We start from the raw sequence: 23,460 nt of genomic DNA on the forward strand, positions 1-23,460 counted from the left end.
TCTTGTTTTAATCCTGCATCTGCTCTTTTGTTGGCCAAAAGAGAACTGTAGACTTAGAGTCTACAACAATTCAGTTCAGTAAATAATAATTATTTTTATTGACAAGTTGAAAGCCCAGAGACCCCTGGGGGAAAATATGACCCACTATAAATTATGCATAGATTTAATTCTACTTATCTATTTAAATCAATGGGTCTATACACTAGGACACTATTTGCAAGGTACACTTCTTAAGGATCTGTAATGTATTTAGAAAAAAAACATTCAATGTAAATGCAAAAAAAATTGCAGCTGAGATTTTTTTTTTAATGTTATATATTTTTGAGAGAGAGACAGAATGTGAGTGGGGGAGGGGCAGAGAGCGAGGGAGACATAGAATCTGAAGCAGGCTTCAGACTCTGAGCTGTCAGCACAGAGCCCGATGTGGGACTTAAACCCATGAACCATGAGATCATGACCTGAGCTGAAGTCCGGTGCTTAACCCATTAAGCCACCCAGGCACTCCAACAGCCAAGATTTTGAGTGTCTTTCATTTCAAGGTCACTTTCTGTTATTTTAATCCATTATGAGAACTGTAACACAAGATGTGGTACAGTGAAAATGTCAGAAGTGGTGGTACTCTGCCCAACCCTGGCTCCATCACTTGTGCTAGCACAGCTCTCTGCATATAGCAGGCTCCCAGGAAAATGAGAGTTACATGTTATGCTTTTATTTGGCTCTTTATAGTTTGAAGCAGTAATGTTAGAATTAGTAGAATTACAGAAAATAAAATATTGGAGAGCATGTTAGAGTCACCTGAATTTATGAGGAAAATACAGAAAGACTGTTTTTTGAAGTCTGTGTAAGAATATAAAGTCTTCTACAGAAGAGATGAACACAAAGGAAGGAAAGCAAAAATAATATAAAAACAGGGAGGGAGACAAAACATAAGAGACTCTTAAATATGGAGAACAAACAGAGGGACTGGAGGGGTTGTGGGACGGGGGATGGGCTAAATGGATAAGGGGCATTAAGGAATCTACCCTGAAATCAATGTTGCACTATAAGCTAACTAACTTGGATATAAATTAAATAAATAAAAATATTAAAAAATTTAAAAATAATATAAAGTCTTCTTTCACTCTCTCTTTCTCTTTCATACTGTATCTCATATATTAGCAAACCCAGATGGCTTTACCTTCAACATACACCCAGAATCTGACCACTTCTCATAATCTCCACCACTACTATCCTGGTCCAACTCCCATTGTTTCTCATTTAGATTATTTAAATAGCTCTTGAACTGGCCTCGCTTCTGTACTTGCCCTCATAGTCTACTAAAAAAAAAGAAAATCCAACCGATCCTTGAAAATCCTGGGGCAGATCAAGTCAGTTCTCCATAGTTCCCATGTCATGCAGAATAAAGGTAAAGTCCTTTCAATGACTTACAAGGTCTTCATGATCTGGCCACCTAATAACTATCTAACCTCATTTTCTGTCTCCCTTGTTGGTCTTCTTTAGACACACCTAGCATGCTCCCATCTCAGGGCCTTTTCATCCTTGCTACATCCATTGCTAGTAAGGTTATTCTCACTGATATTCGCATGGTTCTCTCCTTTATCTCTTGGTCTTCTCTTACCACTACATATACAGTAGTACCCACCCCAGCCTCCCATTCCCTCTTGTCCTATTTTGTTACTTTTGTATATTATGCATTACCATGTGGGATATTTTATATTTACTTCTTACCTTTACTTTTTAATTTTTTTAATGTTTATTTATTTTTGAGAGACGCAGAGCTTAAGCAGGGGAGGGGCAGAGAGGGAGACACAGAATCCCAAGCAGGCTCCAGGCTCTGAGCTGTCAGCACAGAGCCCGATACAGGGATCAAGTTCACGAACTGTGAGATCATGAACTGAGCTGAAGTTGGACACTTAATCAACTGAGACACCCTGGCGCCCCTGCTTATTACTTTTAAATGCATTGTCTGCTTTCCCTCATTTTTGTAAGTCCCACAAGGGCAGGGCTTTGTTTCATTCACTGGTGAAGAGAGAGAGAGAATTTGCCACCCCAAAATATGCTTCTTTGGTATAAGGATTATATTGTGAGCTTTATTTTATTTTATTTTATTTTATTTTATTTTATTTTATTTTATTTTAGAGAGAGAGAATGCAAATGGGGAGAGGGGCAGAGGGAGAGAGACAAAGAGAGAATCTTAAGCAGGTTCCACACTCAGTGCAGAGCCCCAGGCGAAGCTCACTCCCATGACCCTGGAATCATGACTTGAGCCAAAATCAAGAGTTGGGCACTCAAATGACTGAGCCACACAGACACCTCATTGAGCTGTTTATTTTAAAGAAACGTCATATATGGGGAAAGTTTTACAACTGAGTAGAAGTTACTCTTTTGTAAGAGACATTTTAAGGGAGCTCTCCTTTTAGAAACTGTCTCCCTCCCTGTACCAGGAAGAAAAGGTTGACTCTAAATCTCTAGAAACTCTTATTAACAGAGAAGACACTAACTTAAATCTGTGTAACAATCTTATCCTTGTTTATAGCTTGGCCTGATAACTGCCCACAATTGGCCTCTCCTAGCTGGAAGTTGGTATTTAAGGTAGTGCCTTGGGCTACCTTGGGAAGTTACTCAGTTTTCCTGGGTCACTCCCATGTACATAAGAGGCATACATGCTTTTTAACTTCTGTTCTTCTCTTAACCTTTTATTACAGGGTGGAGGGGGGGGTCTCAGCCAAAAATACAGAATATTAGAGGGAAATTTATTTTTCCTCCACCACTGTAGCCACAGTATCTACAGGAGTCCCTGGCCCAAACATACCCAGCATTGGGAACACATAGCTGAAAGGGTAATGTGAGTAAGTTGACAAACTATGGAGATGTGGACTCAGAGATAATTAAGCTTTAACGTGGCTTTCTCCTTAGGGTGAGACTGTGGCCTTGTTTACACCAAGTTTGGTGCAAGAAAAGTTTAGCCCAATATTTAAAACATTACACAAAATCACACAGATGTACAGATACTCCATTAACGGTATTATATGATCCATACTACCATGTTAGCAAGAGAATGAACTCAAATTCAACAAAGCCCTAGCCTCATCAGACATTGTTACAAAGTCTGGGGACCATGGTAAAATGAATGGAGATATTCTGCATTTGTTGTTCTTTTATATGGTCATCTTTTTGTGAAAAGTTTCTGTATCCTTGGCAAAAGAGACAACTGAATTTAATCTTACAATAGTGTGAATGTGTGTGGTCTCTTCTAGCTATGTTGTGGTCCCCTTGAAACGTTTTAGGGATGTTTCAGAGTGGGGAACCTTGAGGTACTTTTTTTTTAAGTTTATTTATATATTTTGAGGGCAAAAGCATGAGCAGTGTAAGGGCAGAGAGAGAGGGAAAGAGAGAATCCCAAGCAGGTACCGCAATGTCAGCACAGAACCTAAAGTGGGACTTGATCCCACAAACTATGAGATCAAGGATCTTGCAGGATCCATTCCTATATTGAGGAATGAACAAAATAAAGTCAATATCCTCATGGAACTTACATTCTAGTTGGCAGAGATAGACAAAAAGCAAACTAGGATTTTATTTACATATGCATTATAAATACCACTTTTATACATATACAGATATTTATACATGCACATATATGCAAATGTAGATATAAATAAAATAAATGCCAGGTCATGATAAGGAGTGATGAGAAATTAAGCAGGGTAAAGCTTATAGGGAATGCCATGATGGCAGTTGAGGAAGGGTCCAAAGTCACACAACTAACATTTTGTAGAGCCAGGATTCAAACATAGAGCATTCCAATGCTAAATCTGTGGTCCTAACAACTATGCTAAAGCTAAGTGGCTCTTCAAAGGCTAAACTTCTAGCCTATTAGAGCTGGCAATGCAGAAAAAGACAGTCTGATTAGGACAGAAACACTTTGAAAGGGAAACCTGGGAATGAAAAAGGCTTCTCATAGTGCTCTGTATCTTACAAAGAATAAATAATATTTAAAAACAAAAACTGAGCACACCTCCTTCTCCCCCAGAAATTCTCATAATTAGTATGGTGAGTCAATGCCTAGTAAATGGCAAAGGCTTGGGTGCCCTAGTTCCATAGCTGACTGCTCTGATCCTGCCTTAGAGACCAGAAAGTAGGAAGCAATTTGCCAATGAGAAGGTTAGGCTTACTTCTGTGTCATCCATGTTCTAACAGATTTCTTGGAGGTTAGAATTTCCATTTGATCAAGACTAATTAGAAAAAGCTAGCTACTCTAGCATAAATCAGGTTTCAGTGGAGGACTTGAACACAACCAACAGTCACCTAAATCTCTGGGGTAATCATTACCCCAATTCCACACGTCTGAGAGTGATCTCCTTCCTGTTGTATAGACATAGTATGAGCTAGGATTCAAGACCACATGGACCAACAGCAAAGAGTAAATTTGCCAGCCCTATACCATGGAACTGCAGGGAAATGATTCATCCCAGGAAAATATGGAGGTAAGATCTGCAAAGGATTCTTTTATCCCTACAACAAGGCTTTCTCAAAATCAGTATTTATTAAATGGTCTTAAGTTTTGCTTCATAAGAGAAATTTCCACATGATTGATCATCCTCACAAATAGGAAGAAACTGGAAATACATCCAACATATAGTTTAAATGTTTTGCTTAGATTCCCAGGCTTTGTCATCAGCTCAATCTAGACTCTAATCTTACCTTACCAGCTGTATGACACTGGACAAGTTACTTACTTTTTTTTTTTTTTTTTTTTGTGGCTCAATTTCTCCTACTGTAAAGTGGAAATAAGTGGCACTGTTCTTATCAAAATATGAGGATGAAAAAAATAGTGAATGTACATGGCAAATAGTAAGCACTTTATGAATGCGTGATAGCCATCTTTTGGGGAGCCTACTTCATGTATGTCCCATCCTCTGAGAATCATCCTCTCACACCCGGAGACTGGCTCCTGTAAATCTATGTAACAGTGACCCTGTATACTCTTCTCTGTTTAGTCATCTTATTGATTAAAACAGGGGTAGACACCTAATATAAGCTGGGCCAATCAATTCTTTCTGCCAAAAATTTGAAGTTAGACCTCAAAGACTAATTAGTTTCTGCAGGTGCTAGGCCTGGAAAGTTATACTGATTCAAATGTCACTTGAGGACTCTTTGCAAATGGGCAGAGGAATATAGTCTTCAGATCAAGAGGGAAATGAAGCAGCGAAATGGAGGAAATCATGAGAGACCATGTGAACGCAGAGGAAATGACAGAAAGAGATGCTGTCTTGGTCCCTGAATGCTTCCCAGTTCCTAATTCCAATGGCTCCCAAGACTGCTGAACTTCGTGTGTCCTGAGTTCCATGAGATAGTTCTATTTTCTTGTAATAAATCTCCTATTGCTTAAGTTAAACCATTCCTGTTCTTTGTAATCGAAGAGTTAGCTTAAACCATTCCTGTTCTTTGTAATCAAAAAGTTCCTTAGAAGAAATGGTTTCAAAAACATTTGTGTTAGTTTAATGTAAAAGTTCACTTTTGACATCCTGAACCAAAAATATATTTCCTGTAATTAACTGAATAAAAGTCAGAAATAATACAGAAGAGATACAGGCCAATTTCCCCCTTCATTTTCTATGTAACAGAGGACAAAGCTAGCCCTAGCCAAACTATAAAATAGCTTTAATGTACTGCTATGCCCTTGTTTCCCTCCCATCTCATTCTCATGGATTGTTTACTGGACGTCCCTGAATTCCTGAACAGTGTCTTACGTTTGCTGTGTCTTTCCTACCAGTAACCATACATCAAAACTTATCTGTCCTTTGACCCTTTCTCCTCAATTCTTCATTTTTGTTTTCTAAGAAGGCAGCTAGATACTTTTAACTCAAGCTAACATGTTAATTGATTCTAATATCAGAGAAGGCTTCCTTTTTCATTCCCGGAAACATACATGTGACTTTAGGGAAAAATCCCTTAATTAAAATGAATGAAATTAGTGATGGGAAATTCTGACACTGAATAAAGTAGTAGGATAATTTTTAGAAAGGTGCTTTTGTGATATCTATTGTATGATAATCACATTGCATATATGCAAATACCAAACTACACTAGAAAAAAAAAAAGAGGTTAGAGCAAGATTGCATATTTTTGATATATTTGAAATTATTGAGAAGTCCTTTTGGTACTGTAGCAAAATTGGTTTAGAAGCTAAAAATAAAAGTATACCTTAATATATTCAAAATTGTAATCAAATGTTGAAACAAGAAAATCAGTCATAAATGCTTAGTCAACTGAGATTATCACATTTCTATGCTAATCCTGTGTTTTTAATTAACAGATAAAGCAGAAGAGGCTATCTAAACAATAGTGTATAAAAAATGAAAAAATAAATTTTCAAGTTCTAATTAAACGGAGAGGCAATAACAAAATACTGCTGCATTTCAGCAACTCTTTATCAAAAACAAAAAAAACCCACCTTGATATATCTTTCTAAAATTACATTTCACAGGCTTCAGCATGTTTATAAAGAGTCCAGATGTTAAATATAAGCAGAGATATCACACCAAATACGTCTGGCCTTCTTCGCCAAACCTCCTAATTGGTCAGAAGATCCATTTCTTACGGAAGGCAATTCAGTGCAGTGATTTAGAATGTGGGCTCTAGAAGCAGAATGTCAGGATCCATATCTGGGATCTGCTACTTTCTTTTAATATTATCTTGGGCAAGATAATCAACCTCTCTAACCGTAAGTTTCCTCATGTGTAAAATGGGCCCACCAATAATACCTAGTATTGTTTGAGGATTTATTCATTCACCAATAGGTGTCTGACACTGTTCCAGGCTTTTGGAACAGTGAACACTGTAGGTACAAATCACTGCCCTCACAAAGCTTACATTCTCAGATATTCCATCTAAAGCATTTAATTAGCAGAGTGCATGGTACTCAGTAAGTTATCAATAAAGGTCAGCTGTTGGGATTACTAACACTTGAATGAGACAGAACAAAACACTGGCATTCAAATGATGGCAATGTGTCAGAATGAAGCCAGCACATCTAAGATTTAGCAGTGGCCCTGCCACTAACTGTTTAGATAACCTTCATTCAATCTCTGAGCCTCAATTATTTAATCTATAAATTGATTTTAAGGTCCCTTTTACTGAATATATGGCAATTCATGAGAGGCATAAAAAGTGAGGTTTTAAAAACATTGAAGAAAATATTTCACATTGCATATTTTAGTTTTAGCTTATCTTTTAAATGACATGAAGATGCATTAAGCACAAGAATACATTTTCAGTACACTGAAGGCTTAGGGAGAGTTCAAATGGTAAGTAATCAGGTGTAGTTTTGTTTAAAAACAAAAAAGAGAGAAAAGCATTCAAGAATCACTGGAAACATGTAAATGACCAATATCATACTCAAATCTTTAGCTTCATAAAATATGAAATCACAAAAAAATATAATAAGACAGAAGTAGCATCTTACATTTATCATAAAAAGTATACTGGGATGCCTGGGTAACTCAGTCGGGTAAGCGTCCTAACTTCGGCTCAGGTCATGATCTGACAGTTCGTGAGTTCAAGTCCCATATCAGGCTCCATGCTGACAACTTGGAGCCTGCTTGGGATTCTTTCTCTCCCTTTCTCTTTGCCCCACTGCCCCCCCCACCTCAAGCTCAAGCTCAAGTTCTCACTCTCAAATAAATAATTAAAAAAAAAATTATCCTTTCTTTCCTTTCCATGGATACCAAACAAAGAACATGGCAGAAAACCAATTTTTAAAAATAAACCCAAATAAAAATATTGCAGTAAGATTAATCAGCAATAAAACCATAAACACCATTACCATCTATACCTAGTATAATGTCAAATTTCAATCAACTTATCAAAATTAGTCAGGCTTAATACTTTTTTTGGAGTGGTATCTAACAATCTAGTTACATACCATTTTAAGTAAATGCACAGATACCCCAAAGTTTATCAGTATACTTAAAATATTCATATAAAGTACAAATAGGAAAGAAAATTTCATGTTGGTCTATAAAATAATTATAAAGAAAATGTAGTTGATTTATAGCTAAAGTGAAACAAAATAATCCAGTAATTCACTAGCTTTAAACAGAAATAGTTTCAATTAGAAACTTAAGAGTATCCAGAGAACCCTTTTAGAAGTTAAATGGAAATTACAAGAACATTTTCCAAAAGCAGGCCAATTTCGTTAGCAATTACTTCTTTCCATTTTATAGCTGTCATACTTGTTTATCTATAATGAAACATTGCTCTGCTTTTCTCATGGTAATGAAAACAATACAACAAAGCTAAAGGAAGAAAATGTGTCCCCCCCCCCCCAAACTTAAGATACTATTTTGAGGACAGACAATTAGAAATATTTTCAAGTCCTGAATTTCAGTGACTTCGAATCACTGAACAGAATAAAACTTATAAGTTCACATAAAATTTAAAGCACATTACAATTTTTTTGCTTTGATTTGTGGGACATAGACTTCACAATTCATAGACATGTATATATTTTAGTGGTATTTGGGGAGGTAAAAAATGGGGCTTGGTGACTTTCTTCACTACTTGAAAACTGAAACATTAAACCATGTTAAGATTAATCAATTTTTGAAATAACCTCATTATGAGGAAAGACATTTACCACTTTAGTGAATGTTATATATATTTATATTTATCTATTTGATACTTCTTAGGAGGAAAAACACATGTCTTCAGTGCATCTTTTAACCATATATCTATTAAAACCCATTCCAATACTATTACTACCACAGAAATAGTTCTATAGGATGACACATAGGAACAGTACAATTCACTTCTATAAAAAATTCAACACAAAGAATATTTTATTCTTTCAACATAGTGTCATGTATTGGTGAGGTAGTGAAATGAAAAGAAAAAGAAAATGAATTCCTCCAAAAGAGCATTTATAGAAGTTTCAAGAGTAATAAAAGACCACTGGCCAGAGGTATCATAAAATTCATCCAGTAATTATGACTAACAAGGAAAATCAGCAGATGGCTTAGAAGAAATCAATGGAAGTGACTGTAAAAAAATTTTGTAATGTTGGTATATTTATTGTAGCTAATAAGGAAAATCATATAAAAAAGCATTTATTAAAATAAAGACAAAAAATATTCTATGCCACTGAGGACAAATTCAGGGCTGGTTTGTTAATGCTTATCAGTGCCCTAAGAGATGTGACTGATCAGTCATCTGACTCTGTTGCTGATCCTGGAATCCTTCTCAATACAACACAGAAAGCCACTATCAATCACTGAAAATAGGCAGTCAAACCTATTTGTCAAACCTGCTCTAAGTAATATTGTTTAAGATACTCAATCTGGAACCTTCCTCACAGGCAAATAGTACAGGAATAGGTACAACCTTCTAAGATACGTGCTCAAGCATAGGTTGACACTCAAAAATTTGTGAATGCATGAAAATGCTTAACAAGGAAAATGGAAGGATAACATTAAAGCAGATAATGTTATGATTTGGTTAAGTGGGATAATTTTTAAAAGCTCACTGCCATCTAAGACATAGAGCAGTTTTAATTCTGATGATAGAGGCACTTAAATAACTACAGTCATCCTATACAAATCAAAACCACAATAAGACACCACCTTACACCTGTCAGAATGGCTAACATTAACAACTCAGGCAACAACAGATGTTGGCGAGGATGTGGAGAAAGAGGATCTCTTTGGCATTGCTGGTGGGAATGCAAACTAGTGCAGCCACTCTGGAAAACAATATGGAGGTTCCTCAAAAAATTAAAAATAGAACTACCCTACGACCCTACAATTGCACTACTAGGTGTCTATCCAAGGGATATAGGTGTGCTGTTTCGAAGGGACACATGAACCCCAATGTTTATAGCAGCACTATTGATGTATATACGTACATATACATATATGTACATATACATACAATGGAGTATTACTCGGCAATCAAAAAGAATGAAATCTTGCCATTTGCAACCACGTGGATGGAACTAGAGGATATAATGCTAAGTGAAATTAGTCAGAGAGAGACAAATATCACATGAGTTCACTCATATGAGGACTTTAAGATACAAAACAGATGAACATAAGAGAAGGGAAGCAAAGATAATATAAAAACAGGGAGGGGGACAAAACATAAGAGACTCTTAAATATGGAGAACAAACAGAGGGTTGCTGGAGGGGTTGTGGGAGAGGGGATGGGCTAAATGGGTAAGGGGCATTAAGGAATCTACTCCTGAAATCATTGTTGTACCCTATGCTAACTAACTTGGATGCAAATTAAAAAATTAATAAATCAGGGGCGCCTGGGTGGCTCAGTCGGTTGAGCGTGTGACTTCAGCTCAGATCATGATCTTGCAGTTCGAGAGTTCAAGCCCCATGTCAGGCTCTGTGCTGACAGCTCAGAGCCCGGAGCCTGCTTCAGATTCTGTGTCTCCCTCTCTCTCTGCCCCATCCCCACTCATGTTCTGTCTCTCTCCATCTTAAAAAAACAAAAACTTAAAAAAATTTTTTTAAATAATAAATAAATAAATAATAAAGAGTGAAAAAAATACAGTCATCCATTTTCAAGAAAAGCAATCACTACAAAAGTAGCAAGAAATTAAAACAACAGTTCCCTCAACCACAATGCACCAGAAATTGAAGACTGCTACTGGTAACTAACTGACAATTAAGCAGTTTCAGTACTGTTTATTCATTAGAATTTAAAGCTATAGTCTAATGGCTTGAAAAAAATCTGAGACAAAATGAGTAACTACAGTCGAGAATTTGATACCTGAAGTAGTTTTAACACCTGAGCAACCAAAATAATAAGACTTTCTCTAAATGAAGAAGAAAATCCTTGTTACTTTCAACAAAAAACATTTTCTTCTTCCAATGAAATTAATGATAATGCAATTCTTGTCCAAAATCAAATACTTTTTAAAAATATTTAAAAATACCTATTATAATGTGATTTGATCTATAGTCCTAGAAATACAAGGACAGTGGCTTAGTTTTAGTTGCCTTAATTTCCAGATATATAATATCTCTACTGAAATGTGTTTTAAAATGTATGCAATTGTTGAACTATATTGGAAACATAAGCCATAATTTTAGTTTTAGAATAAAATTGGGTATATAGGAGAATTTTTTGAAAAAATTAACTGATCAGTTTGATAGAGTAGGCAGTTAGCTAGACACAAGCAGGGAGAGAGCAGGTAGTTTTCTGATTGTTCAGAAGGGCCAAAACCAAGTTTCAAACAGCCAGGAAACTGCCCACCCCCCCCCGGGGGGCGGGGAGGGGAAACACATGTGCTCTTCCCTATAGCTGTTGCCCTACAGTAACCTATAGCTTCATAATAATACATTTACATTGTGGTTTTGACCCCCCTCCTTTCAGAGGGATGCTTCCATGACAGTTCATATAAGGATCATGTAAAACCAAAGACATCCCCTCCCAATCTGTAGGAGGAGACCCTTAGATGATAGGAGGCAATGCCATCAGAGACCACCCTCGCTATGACCCCTATAGCTTGCAAACATAAAAAGGAAAGAAAACCTTGACCCCTGGTGCAGCTGCCACCTCTGGGCCTGCCCACTCTCCTACCTTTAGAGTGTACTTTTGCTTTAATTGCTATTAAACCCTTGCTTACTTGAGAGTTTGGCTATGAATTCTCGGCCAAACTCACAAACTGAAGCAGGGGGTGGGGGTAAGGGTGGGGAGCAGATGGGTCATGCCACTGACACAGTGAGATCAAATAAATACATATTTTAGGTGAAGGTACCTTTGGTCTGCTATAATTATACATTATACAACTTCAGAACATTAAGCAAAGCCTGCATAATGAAACACATCAGAGAAAAATATAGTTCAATAATTGAACCAATTTAGAGAAAGTCCACACTAGTTCAATCTGACAATGAACTCTGTTCCATGTTCAACAGTATGATGTGCTGCTTCCAGTGAATAAAAACCACATCAATGCCCCACTTTATTTTGCTTAAATAGACTTAGCCGTACTTAGGATCTGACATGAATTCTCCAAGAGATGTTAAGTTGTATTGACACGTAGCAGTAAAGAACATTTTCGGCTACAAGCAACTAAAACCACGATCTATAAAAGCATTAAAACCAAGTCACTGCTCTTAATGTAATTAGGTAAAGTTTTCTAAAATCTCCTTTGAAATAACTATTATGTTAATATCTTCTACCCTTGGCCAAATTCACTCTCATGAATTGTTGTTTTACTATTATGCTCTTCCATGGCTATAATTTATGAGTAATTTCTTTGCAAAATGAGAATAGGGAGCACAGGAAACAATCTTATTTGGCTGTAAGACTGTAGGTGATATTGTGACTAACTTGTGACACATCTTATCACTAGTTCATTCATGATTATAATATAACAGATTTTAATCAGTAAGTAACTCATTGTCTAATTAGGTGTACTTACCTCAGGTAAGTATTTCTGTAAATTATATCAACTATCAAAGAAGGCTTTCACACAAAATATGAAAACCCACAAAATATGAAAATCAACAAGAAAATACGTAAGTTTTGTGAAAGAACTTCATGCTGTACTGTATTGCTGTAATGTCACTTTTCTAGCGTTCTATTTATAAAACTGGAAAATGTTTAAAAAAATATTCTCCTTACCTGTGTATACAGTTTTTACTCTCGAGATAGGACATACCAGAAACAGCATCTAATGAAAATTTCACTAACTGCTTGAGTTTTAGTTCATCCTTCTTCTTTCTCAGAAAGGAGAGGAAATCACCTCCTAGAAGAATTGAGAGATGAACAATGAGATAAAATCATGAGGTAGTGCTTACGAGAGATACCCAGCAGAACAAAAAGCTTTACACATCTGGCCATGCTTTTTACCCATTTTGTTTGACATGAGCATAAAACAAAGTATGAAAAGACACATCTATCAGGTACCATAAACTTTCCTACATACAGTTTAAGCCCTTTAAATGCTTCACACTGTTTGTTATCCAGCATGCAATAATATTCAAACAAAATCATACAATTTCGCTGTTGCCATTTCTCACCAATTTGCCCGGCTAAAATTTTCTGTGAAATTTTGTTTCCTCTGATACCAGATAAAAGATTGTAATTATTAGCAGTTTAAAATGTAAATGATACCAAATTAGTTATCAGATTCACTGACTCCTTATGATTATGAAGTCACTGATGGTAGAGGGGGAGGGGGGCAATGATTTTGATGATTGAACTGCTGAACCAGATTGTAGTTTGTGCATCAGATGGATTTCAACAATGTCTTCGAGCAACTCTTTAAACCAGCATGATCCAAAAGAAAAAAAAACACGCAAGGGAGCCTGGGTGCCTCAGTCCGTTAAATGTCCAACTCTTGGTTTTAGCTCAGGTCATGATCTCACGGTTCGGTTCCTGAGTCTGAGCCCTGCGTTGGGGTCTGCACTGACAGTGTAGAGCCTGCTTGAGATTCTCTCTTTCCCTCTCTCTCTCTGCCCTTCCCCTGCTCATGCTCTCTCAAAATAAATAAATAAACTTTAAAAAAAGTTTTGAAAAAAAAAGAAATATAACACATAGTATTTTTCAATTTTCTGGTAGCTACATTTATAAAGGTAACACTAACAACCAAACAGTGAAATCCATTTTAATAATGTATTTTTTCTTTAGTCCAATAAACCCAAAATATATTATATCAATATGTATCATTAAAAAACTATAGTTTTTATTTTATCATCCTAAGTCTTTAAAATATGTTGTTTATTTCACATTTCATGGGACATCTCAAATATTTCAAACATTTTTAAATTTTTCTAACTGAATCCTACCCATTTTAAGGGGATTAGAATTAAACTAAATTCAAAATTCAGTATTTTTAGAAGCAATAGCCACATTTCAAAAGCTCAAGAGCCACCTATCGCCAGTGACCCTTAAACTGTGTATTCATTCTTCACATGGCATTAAAGATTATATGAAGGCCTGATTATCCTTCCTTGTTAATGTATAGTGTATTGCATTTTTAAAAGTTAAATATATTAGAAATAAATTTCTCTAAAAACAGTAATTTCCACTTTCTCTTTCTATTAGGCTCAGATTTTAAACCAGAATTTTGCAAGAGGGATTAGCATTTTAATTGCCATTTCCTAAACTTTTTAATCCTCTTCACCAGGGATCCAGGCTTCCTTAAATAGAAAAACTCTAGAGGTGAAGACTTAACGGCTTTTTCTTTAATGAGAGTACCTGGAAAATAAACACTTGCCAAACTCTACTTATGATGTATGCTGTCTTTCTCTAACTTCTTTTATTCACACATCAAGTGTTACATAAATTTAGGTGGGCCCTTTACAAAATCAATAGCTATATGCTTAAAAATAATCTTAACTGTGTCAGATAATTTAGTTTGTTCTGTTCTTTTAAAGAGAATATCAAATGTATTAAATTACTAGGAAGATTATTGAAATAGTCTCTATCAAGCTTAACTTAATTTTTTGAGTAACAGAAAGCAACAGTAGACAGCAAAATTAAGCACTAATTTCTCAACTTTAATAGGTATACCAGTTAAGTGGATTTGAAATCAATTTTTAGCTCAAGTTATTACTTGGACCAATATTTACATATATTAATTCTTTTGTTAGATATATGTTGGCCTATTTTAGAAAAAGTGCAGACTTCTGCTCTTGAAACCATATAGCATTTTGTTTAAGCTTTGGAATAGCTTCCCAACGAAAAGAGCTTTTCTGGAACGTGATTTAAAGCAGCATATGACATAACCCCAGTATTCTGTGGAATCCTACTATTTCTTTCCAAAGTTCGCTCATATTCAGCACTTTTCCATCTGCCTCCTGTTCTTTTAAAATCTACCCCTTCAGTGAACCTCCTTTACCCACTAACCCCTGCCTCAAACTGTAAATCCTGTGAAGAGAATTGTGCCTCTGTTGCCCAATATTATAATTTCAGAGCCTACCACATCATGTCTGGCATGTAATAATACCTCAGTAAACATTTCTTGAATGAACAAGTAAACTATGTGTACGTATCCCTTCTTGCAGCTTCTAGGCTTCCCAGGAAGACAATCTTTTTTCATTAATTTTAACATTTCTTCTCTAGTACTACCTCTCCAATGGTGAGAACTGTACTTTTTAAGTAGTTGTTAAATGTTGAAATAATGTTTAGAAAGGGATAATACCACATTTTTTATCAATGGCACCATATGGATGCTGTAAAATTCTTTAAATTCCAACAATAAAACTTAGTGCTTTAAGACTGAGCTCATCTTGATAGACACTTCGTAACACTAATGCCTTAAAAATTGCATCATTTAAAAAAAATGATTTGCAAAAAGACAACCAGTCCTTGGTAGATAAAACTGTAAAACAATAAATGCATTATATAATAAAGAAATGACAACACTTAAATAGCATTCCAAGTTGCTTGAAAAGTGATGCCAAGTCAATAAAGGTAAAGTACTAGAAAGCACAGTGACATACAGCTCTTTCCCAATGCTGTGACACAGCCAAAGATACAGACAAAGGACTGTCTGATTGCCTCTTAGTTAATCCAGCAATATTTCTTTCTGCCTTAGAGAAATGTCTTGCCTAAAATCATTAAATCATTAAAGTAAATTTTAAATTTATTTCCAGTTTCTAGTTATTCAAGACACAGAATGATCTTAAGTAAAGAAGGAAAACCACCATTCCGCAGCCCTCGTCAGCTTCTTGCAGGTCACTGCACAGAAGCCAAGACTTCAATAAAAATTAAGTAATTGTGATTCAGCACTGAAAGCCTGAGCCTTGGGCAAGTGTTAGCATTAAGAACCCTGAAGCAAGAAGTCAACTCCCCAGGGGATAGAGTATGAGATTAAAGGTAGGATACCCAGGAAATAATTCAGACCGAGCCAGAAATGTTCCCCTAGGCACAATACTTGATTACTACTGTTAAGTGAAGAAGAACTAGAGAGTGACATCAGATGATAGAATTTTCAGTATTCACTGTCAGTTACTGTAGAAGATAGTGTCTGTTTCTTTGAATTCATTCTCCTATAATTTTCATTAAGGGCCAAGTTAAAGAACCTCTCTTAGAATTTGTGATGTATGTAATAATCATGTATGTGGTACAGATATTTATATGTGTGTGCATGTATATATATGTAGATGTATATGTATATGTACGTGTGTTTGCATATATGCATAGAGCATAGAGTACCATACCTGACCACTGCAATAAGGATCTTGGTGTTCAAAGCAGGCAAAACAAGATATTAACACCCCTTTGTAAATCTGTCGTAACAAGGATTATTTCTATGTAGGTATATTGCACATTAAATGAAGATAGGATGGATTATTTTCTAAAATTTTCCACCAGTGATAAATTTCTAAGACAATACTTAATATGTTTTTATAGCCAACTTTTGGGTTACTGGGGAGAGAGCATGACATCATGAAAAGAACCTGGATATTGAAGTCAGACTGACCTAGGTCTGATTAACTAGGAGGCCTTGGGGAAGTTGTTTTTCTAAGCTTCTTTAAAACAAGGATTAAGTGCACTTATTTCTCAAGATGGTTTTGAAGACTAAAATGTATCTAAAACATGAAGCCCATGCCTAGAACATCATATTATACTACTACAACTTCTTATTTTTGCTCAAGCTATTTTATATCTCAAGAAAGAAAGAGATGTAGTAGGGACTGGTTGTTTGTCATATATGTGTTTTCCCTTACCTGACTTTCCTACCCTTCACCCTCAACATTAAAGATGGTCCTAGAGTGGCTTCACCCAATCCATGAAGCCCATTCCCCTGCCCAAGTGACTGGTTCAGGGATAGACACATGGCTTAATTTGGGCCACTGAGATACAAGGAAATGCTTAAGGGTTGGGGGTGGGCTGGGAATAAAACTGGAAGCATATAAGAGCATGTAGTACCATGGGGACTGGCAGACTAGGGGTGGGTGAAGCAATCATCATGAAAACCAGAAAAAAGTTAAGGTAAGAGAATAGTTTTTGGTGACATATTTGAGCCACTGGATCAAACAATGCCTGAACAGTGACTTCCCTCTAGATTTTTCAATTAAGTGAACTAATAAAATCTCCCTAATTTGTAATGTATCTCTGTACTACCAACTCCAAGATTCCTGATGGATGAAATAATACCTGTATTGGAAGATTATTGAGAATTTAAAAAGGTAATGTATGTTAAATATATGGAACAAGTAGGAAACAATAAATAGTAGTGCTTATTACTGCTTGCAGCCAATTTTTAGCAGGATAGAGGGCTATTCTTTTCAAAAGAACTTTCTCAAAAGAATTCTTACTCTATGCTGGGAAAATTTGATCATATCTATTCTTTCATATTCATGGGACTGGGAAGAAGTGATCACATTAAACAAACTCAGAGATGATTACATAAAGAAGAACACTAATTTATTTATCAATTTGTCATTAGAGAAAAGGGACCATCAGGGCTAAACCACTAATGACTTCTTGTCATTGAATTGTGTAGAGATCTTAATTTATCATCAAATAACTTCAAAGTCTGTTAAATTAAGAGATATCAGTCCCTAGTGATATATAAAATATATAATTCATTACTCTTGCTTTTTAGGATATAAATTTATTCCTGAGAAGTTTGGTTTAATTATGTTCACTTATAAATTTAAATAGGATAATAAAGCAACTATTACATTGTAGAGAGCTGTTTTGGGGAACCCATTTATGTCATCGTTCAGAGTTTTTATTAAAAAATAATAAACTTTTTTCTCTTTAGCCTGTAGTGATGAAAGTTATGGCTGTTAGCTGGACCATCAAAAATAAGGGGAAAAATACGTATGACAATCATAAACAATGAATGCTGATGCAGCCTGTTTTCTATGAAATACAGAACAGATTTTATATAATAGGAGAGAAGCCAAAACAAGTCCTTGAAGAAGAAAGCATCAACACAAACACCAAAGCAGAGGATAATGACTGCTGCATGTAGGGTATACTCAGGAAGAGATGGACAGGACAGAAAGATACTAGCCAGGAGAATGCTCTATTTGTCAGTTGAGGTGATGAGGGCTTATTATATTAAGAACTATCCAAATAAAGACTAAAGCATTAGATCTGAAAAGACTCCGTAAAAAAAAACTATAAATGGGTCTGTGAAGATGAGGAAAACACTGAATAACTGAAAATGACTACAAGAATATACTGGCTTTCTTAATTCCATTTTCTTTTTAAAGCAGCACTTTCGGAATAGCTTGCTACCTAAGTAACATAATTCAGCTAGGCCAAAAGCAGAGCTGAGTGTATGGTTTTCCCAGTCTGGGTTAATACATGACATTAGTCTTTGCCGACAAAGTTCCTTAATAGCCATATTCTGCTAACACTGCAGAATAGTGGGAACCTTTTGCAATTCTCCTCTGCAGATGCTCTTTGAGAACATAACTCAATAGCAATCATGATAACAGATCTATGAAATAAAGGAGTCCATTTCACAGTATGTTTAACTTGCTGGTTCAAAAGACACCAGCTATAATCTTGCCAGACATTATGGAAATTGCCACAACAGATGCCAGAGTCAACTTTCACAAACTCTCAGGATGTCAGTACTAGAAGGCACTTGGGAGATAATCAGCTTTTTCATATCATGGAGGAGGAAACTGAATTTACCTTTTATTTTTATGGTGGTGATTTTGGTGATATTATTGATATTCTATGGCCAGTGTTTGCAAACCATGTCTGGAGGCCAAAACTAGCCTCTGGCCTATTTTTGTAAATAAAGCTTTAATGGGAAACTACCACATTCATTCCTTTACGTATTGTCTATAGATGCTTTCATGCTTTGACAGCAGAGTTGCAATATCAACTGTATGGCCCTCAAAGCCTAAACATTTTATTATCTGGCCCTTTACAGGGAAAGTTTGTCAACTCTTATTTTAAGATATTTATTGCTGAGTATTTCATACAGCTTTAGTCCCCTTCATTTAAATGATTCCTATGGTTGCTTTGTCTACTTTCAACCAAGATTTTAATCTTCACTACGTGTTTATTGAAACAGAGCTCAATAGTGACATGGTTTTTATTATGAAATTTATTGTCAAATTGGTTTTCATACAACATCCAGTGCTCATCCCAACAGGTGCTCTCCTCAATGCCCATCACCCACTTTCCCCTCCCTCCCACCCCCGATCAACCATCAGTTTATTCTCAGTTTTTAAGAGAAGAGTGACATGGTTTATTGCTCAATGAGAAAGCTAGAAAGGTAGATTCACCAACTCATTTTATTCCTAAGGCTTATGAACATATTCACACATGCAAAAATACATATGATGAGATGGTAAATCCCCTGTCACTCTCCCATCCACACTACGCTGCCACCAAGGCAAAGAAGTTCCACTGTCTTGTCTCTCTCCTTACTTCATGTTAAACTACTCACTTCTCCATTTTGTGTCTTCTTAGGTCTCTCAAAGCTGTCTTTCATATAAAGTATAAAGGCAAGGATGGACAGAAAAATCAGGTATAGAAGAAGTTAGCTCGAAAGCGTCCTGGAACACCCTTTAAATATTTAGATGCTAGGATGGCAGTTAAAAAAAAAAAAAAATCAACGGAATGCTTGTTTTGATGTTCCTATCTGCTACAGGAAACCCGCAGAGAAAAAAATGAAGGCATCAATTCAAGCTTCCTTAGATTTTAAAGAGATGTAGGATAAAAAGACCTATGCAAAAAACATATTTCAATTTGATAAGCAAAAAATATTTATAAAAGCTAAATATATTGTTAGAAATTGATATTATCATAGGCTAGGTATTTTAGGGACATTAAGTTCTCCAAATCAGTGATGTCAATGACTACTTTGTAAGACCTTTTACATAATATTATTTGAAATACTTAGAAATGTGTACTTATATGTTCATATAAATGTTACTCATAGAATTTAACTTATGCAAAGGTTTTGATCAAAAATACATTCAAAAGTTGTGAAAATTTCTATCAGATTACGAAAATAATACTTCAAAAGAACACATTGCAGCAAAGAACTGGAATTGTCAGTGTTTGGAAAAAAAACCAGAACAAAGAAGAGTCTCTTTTTTCATGTTTTAAAAAGTTGTGGTAAAAAACACATACCACAAATTTGTTTGCTTAACAATATTAAGTGTAGAAAATTGTTAACTATATGCACATTGTTAATAACAGATCTCTAGAACTTTTTCATCTTGCATAACTGAAACTCTTTACTCACTAACTTCCCATTTCCCACTCCCAGCAGCCCCTGGCAATCACTATTCTACTTTCTGTTTCTAGGAGTTTGATTACTTTACTTATTCATTTATTAAGTTTTTAAATGTTTATTTTTGAGAGAGGGAGAGAGAGGGGGAGGGGGGAGAGAGAGAGAGAGAGAGAGAGAGAGAGAGAGAGAGAGAGAGAGAGAGACACCCAAGCAGGCTCTGCACTGTCAGCACAGAGCCCGACGTGGGGCTCAAACTCATGAACCACAGATCATGGCTTGAACCGAAGTCGGATGCTTAACCTACTGAGCCACCCAGGCATCCCTAGGAGTTTTATTACTTTGAAAACCTAACATAAGTGGAATTATACAGTATTTGTCTTTTTGGGTTGACTTATTTCACTTAGTTTAATGTCTTCAAATTTCATCCATGTTGCAGAATATGACAGCATTTCCTTCTTCTTTGAGGCTGAAAAACATATATATATATATGTTTTATATATATATATGGCACATATTTTTATATATATATGGCACATATATATATTTATATATATATGGCATTATATATATATTTATATATATATATTTTTATATATATGGCATAAATATATATATATTTATATATATATGGCACATATATATATATATATATATATAGCACATATTTTTAATCCATTCACCCACTGGTGGACATGTAAGCTATTGTGATAATGCTACAATGCTAGCATTGTAATAGCTATTGTGATAGCTATTACAATGCTAGCATTGTAAAAGCTATTGTGATAATGCTACAATGAACATGGGTGTGCATATCTCTTTAAGATACTATTTTCAATTCTTTCAGATATATACATAGAAGTTGAATTGCTGGGTCACAATGGAGTTCTCTTTTTAATTTTTGAAGACTTTCCATACTATTTTCTACAGTGGCTACACCAGATTATAACCACACCAACAGTGCACAAGGATTCCAAATTCTCCACATGCTTGCCAACAATTGTTATTTTCCAGATAGTTAGTGGCCATCTTAATGGGTGTGAGGTAATAGCTCCTGTTTGCATTTCCTTGATGATTAGTGATATTGAGCATCTTTTCCTATGCTTGTCGGCCATTTGAGTATTTATCTGTTTAAGTCCTTTGCTTATTTTTCCATTGAGATACTTAGGTTTTTGCTGCTGACTTGTAGGAATTTTTAATATATACTGGATACTAGCCGCTTATCTGATATACAGTTTGCAAATTTATTTCCCATTCTGTAGGTTAACTTGACACTCTGTTGACTATTTCCTTTGCTGTGCACAAATTTTTAAGCTCGATATAGACCCATTTTTCTATTTCTGTTTTTGCCTGTGCTTTTGGTGTCATATCCAAGAAATTGTCGTTCATTCTGATGTCAAGAAGCCTTTCCTGATAATTTTTTTCTAGGAGTTTTATATTTTCATGTCTTATATATTAAGATCCTTAATCCATTTTGAGTTAGTTTTTATATGGTGTAAGATAAGGGTCCATCTTTATTCTATTGCCTGTGTATATCCAGTATTTCCAACACCATTTATTAAAGAGACTATCCTTTCTCCACTATGGAGTCTTGGCACCCTTGTCAAAAATCATTTAACTGTATATGCCAGGATCTATTTCTGGTATCTATATTCTGCTTCATTGTTCTACTGTCTGTCTTTATGCCATATAATATTATGTTTATTACTAGAGTTTTATAATATATTTTGATATCATGAAGTGTGAGGCGTCCCACTTTGTACTTCTTCATCAAGATTGTTTGACTACTTGGGATCCTTTGAGATTCCAGGTAAATTTTAGAATTTTTTTTCCTATCGCTGCCAAAAAAACTGCCATTGGATTTCTGTGGGGAATGCATCGAATCTATGGATGGCTTTAGGTAGCATGGACATTTTAACAATATTAAGTCTTCCAATTCATGAATGCAGGAGGACTTTCCATTATTTGTGTCTTCTTTAATTTCTTTCAGCAATGTTTGATAGTCTTCAGTGTACAAATCCTTTCCTTCTTTAAGTTTAGTCCTAAGTAATTTAATCTTTTTGATGTTACTCTGAAAAGATTTAAAGAAAACTTCCTTTTAGGATTGTTCACTGTTACTGTAGAAAAACACCACTGATTTCTGAGTGATGGTTTTGCTTTTTTTAAATTTTTATTTACTTAGAGAGAGAGAGAGAGAGAGAGAGCTAGGGAGGGGCTTGAGAGGATCTCAAGCAGGCTCCAAATTTCCTAAGATGCAGGGCTTGAACTCAAGAACTGTGACATCATGACATGAGCTGAAATCCAGAGCTGTACACTTAACCGACTGAGCCACTCAGGCACCCCCTGAGTGCTGATTTCATGTCCAGTAACTTTGCTGAATTTTTTTTTTATTAGTTCTAACAGAGTTTTGTTGTGTGGAATCTTTAGGGTTTTCTATAAATAAGATCATGTTTTCTGAAAACAGATGATTTTACTTCTTCCTTTCTGATTTGGATGCCTTTTCTTTTTCTTGACTGATTGCTCTGGCTAAAACTTCTAGTATTATGTTGAATAGAAGTGTTGAGAGTAGGCACCTTTGTCTTATTCCTACTCTTAAGGGAAAAAGTTTTCAGTTTTTCACCACTGATTATAATGTTAGCTGGGAGCTTTTTTTATATGAACTTTATTATGCTGAGGTAATTTCCATTCATTCACTGAATTTTGTCAAATGCTTTTTCTGCATCAATCAAGATGATTTTGTGATTTTGACCTTTGTTCTGTAAATGTGGCATATTAAATTTATATATTTTCATAAATCATCCTCATGTCACATTCACACATGAAACACATATATATTGAGAACATAAATTTTCCTGCCACCCTCCCCATCCACAATCCACTGTCTTTTACTAAAGCCAAGTCTGATTATCTGTTTCTCTCCCTCCTTTCATGTCAATCTTAACTGCCATTCTCATTCCACAAGAAGCAAAGTATTAAAATTTTTCTATCACTCATCAGGAATCCAAGGTAGCCTATAGCAGAGTATCTTCTGATTTTTTCACTCACTAATGATAACTCTTGTTTAGGTGAACCACATGTCTCTGTACAAGTATCTTTCTATGTGATTCTATGACAGACTGCTCTTTTTGGAAGGACCTCTTGATAATTTCATCCACCTGAGATTATCTTAACTCTCTGTAATTCACCTTGTACTGGCTGAATCAAGAGATAGTCTGAAATTAGAAAAATATCCTTTGTAACAGCATCAAAAAAATCCACCACCAACAACAAAATACTAT

General features: G+C 35.4%; 1 protein-coding gene across 4 annotated transcripts in view; it reads right to left on the reverse strand.

Moving 5' to 3' along the window:
- The window catches only part of FER (FER tyrosine kinase), a 439,195-nt gene that overhangs the window by 100,608 nt on the left and 315,127 nt on the right, over positions 1-23,460 (reverse strand). For all 4 annotated transcript variants that reach the window (XM_078447626.2, XM_078447631.2, XM_078447633.2 and 1 more), the window contains one exon: positions 12,643-12,766. In XM_078447626.2, coding sequence (XP_078303752.1) covers positions 12,643-12,766 — 124 coding nt within the window. The remainder of the gene's footprint in view (positions 1-12,642; positions 12,767-23,460) is intronic.

This window comes from Panthera onca, chromosome A1 (genome assembly GCF_046562875.1).
Source record: "Panthera onca isolate mPanOnc1 chromosome A1, mPanOnc1 haplotype 2, whole genome shotgun sequence".
Lineage (NCBI taxonomy): Eukaryota > Metazoa > Chordata > Mammalia > Carnivora > Felidae > Panthera > Panthera onca.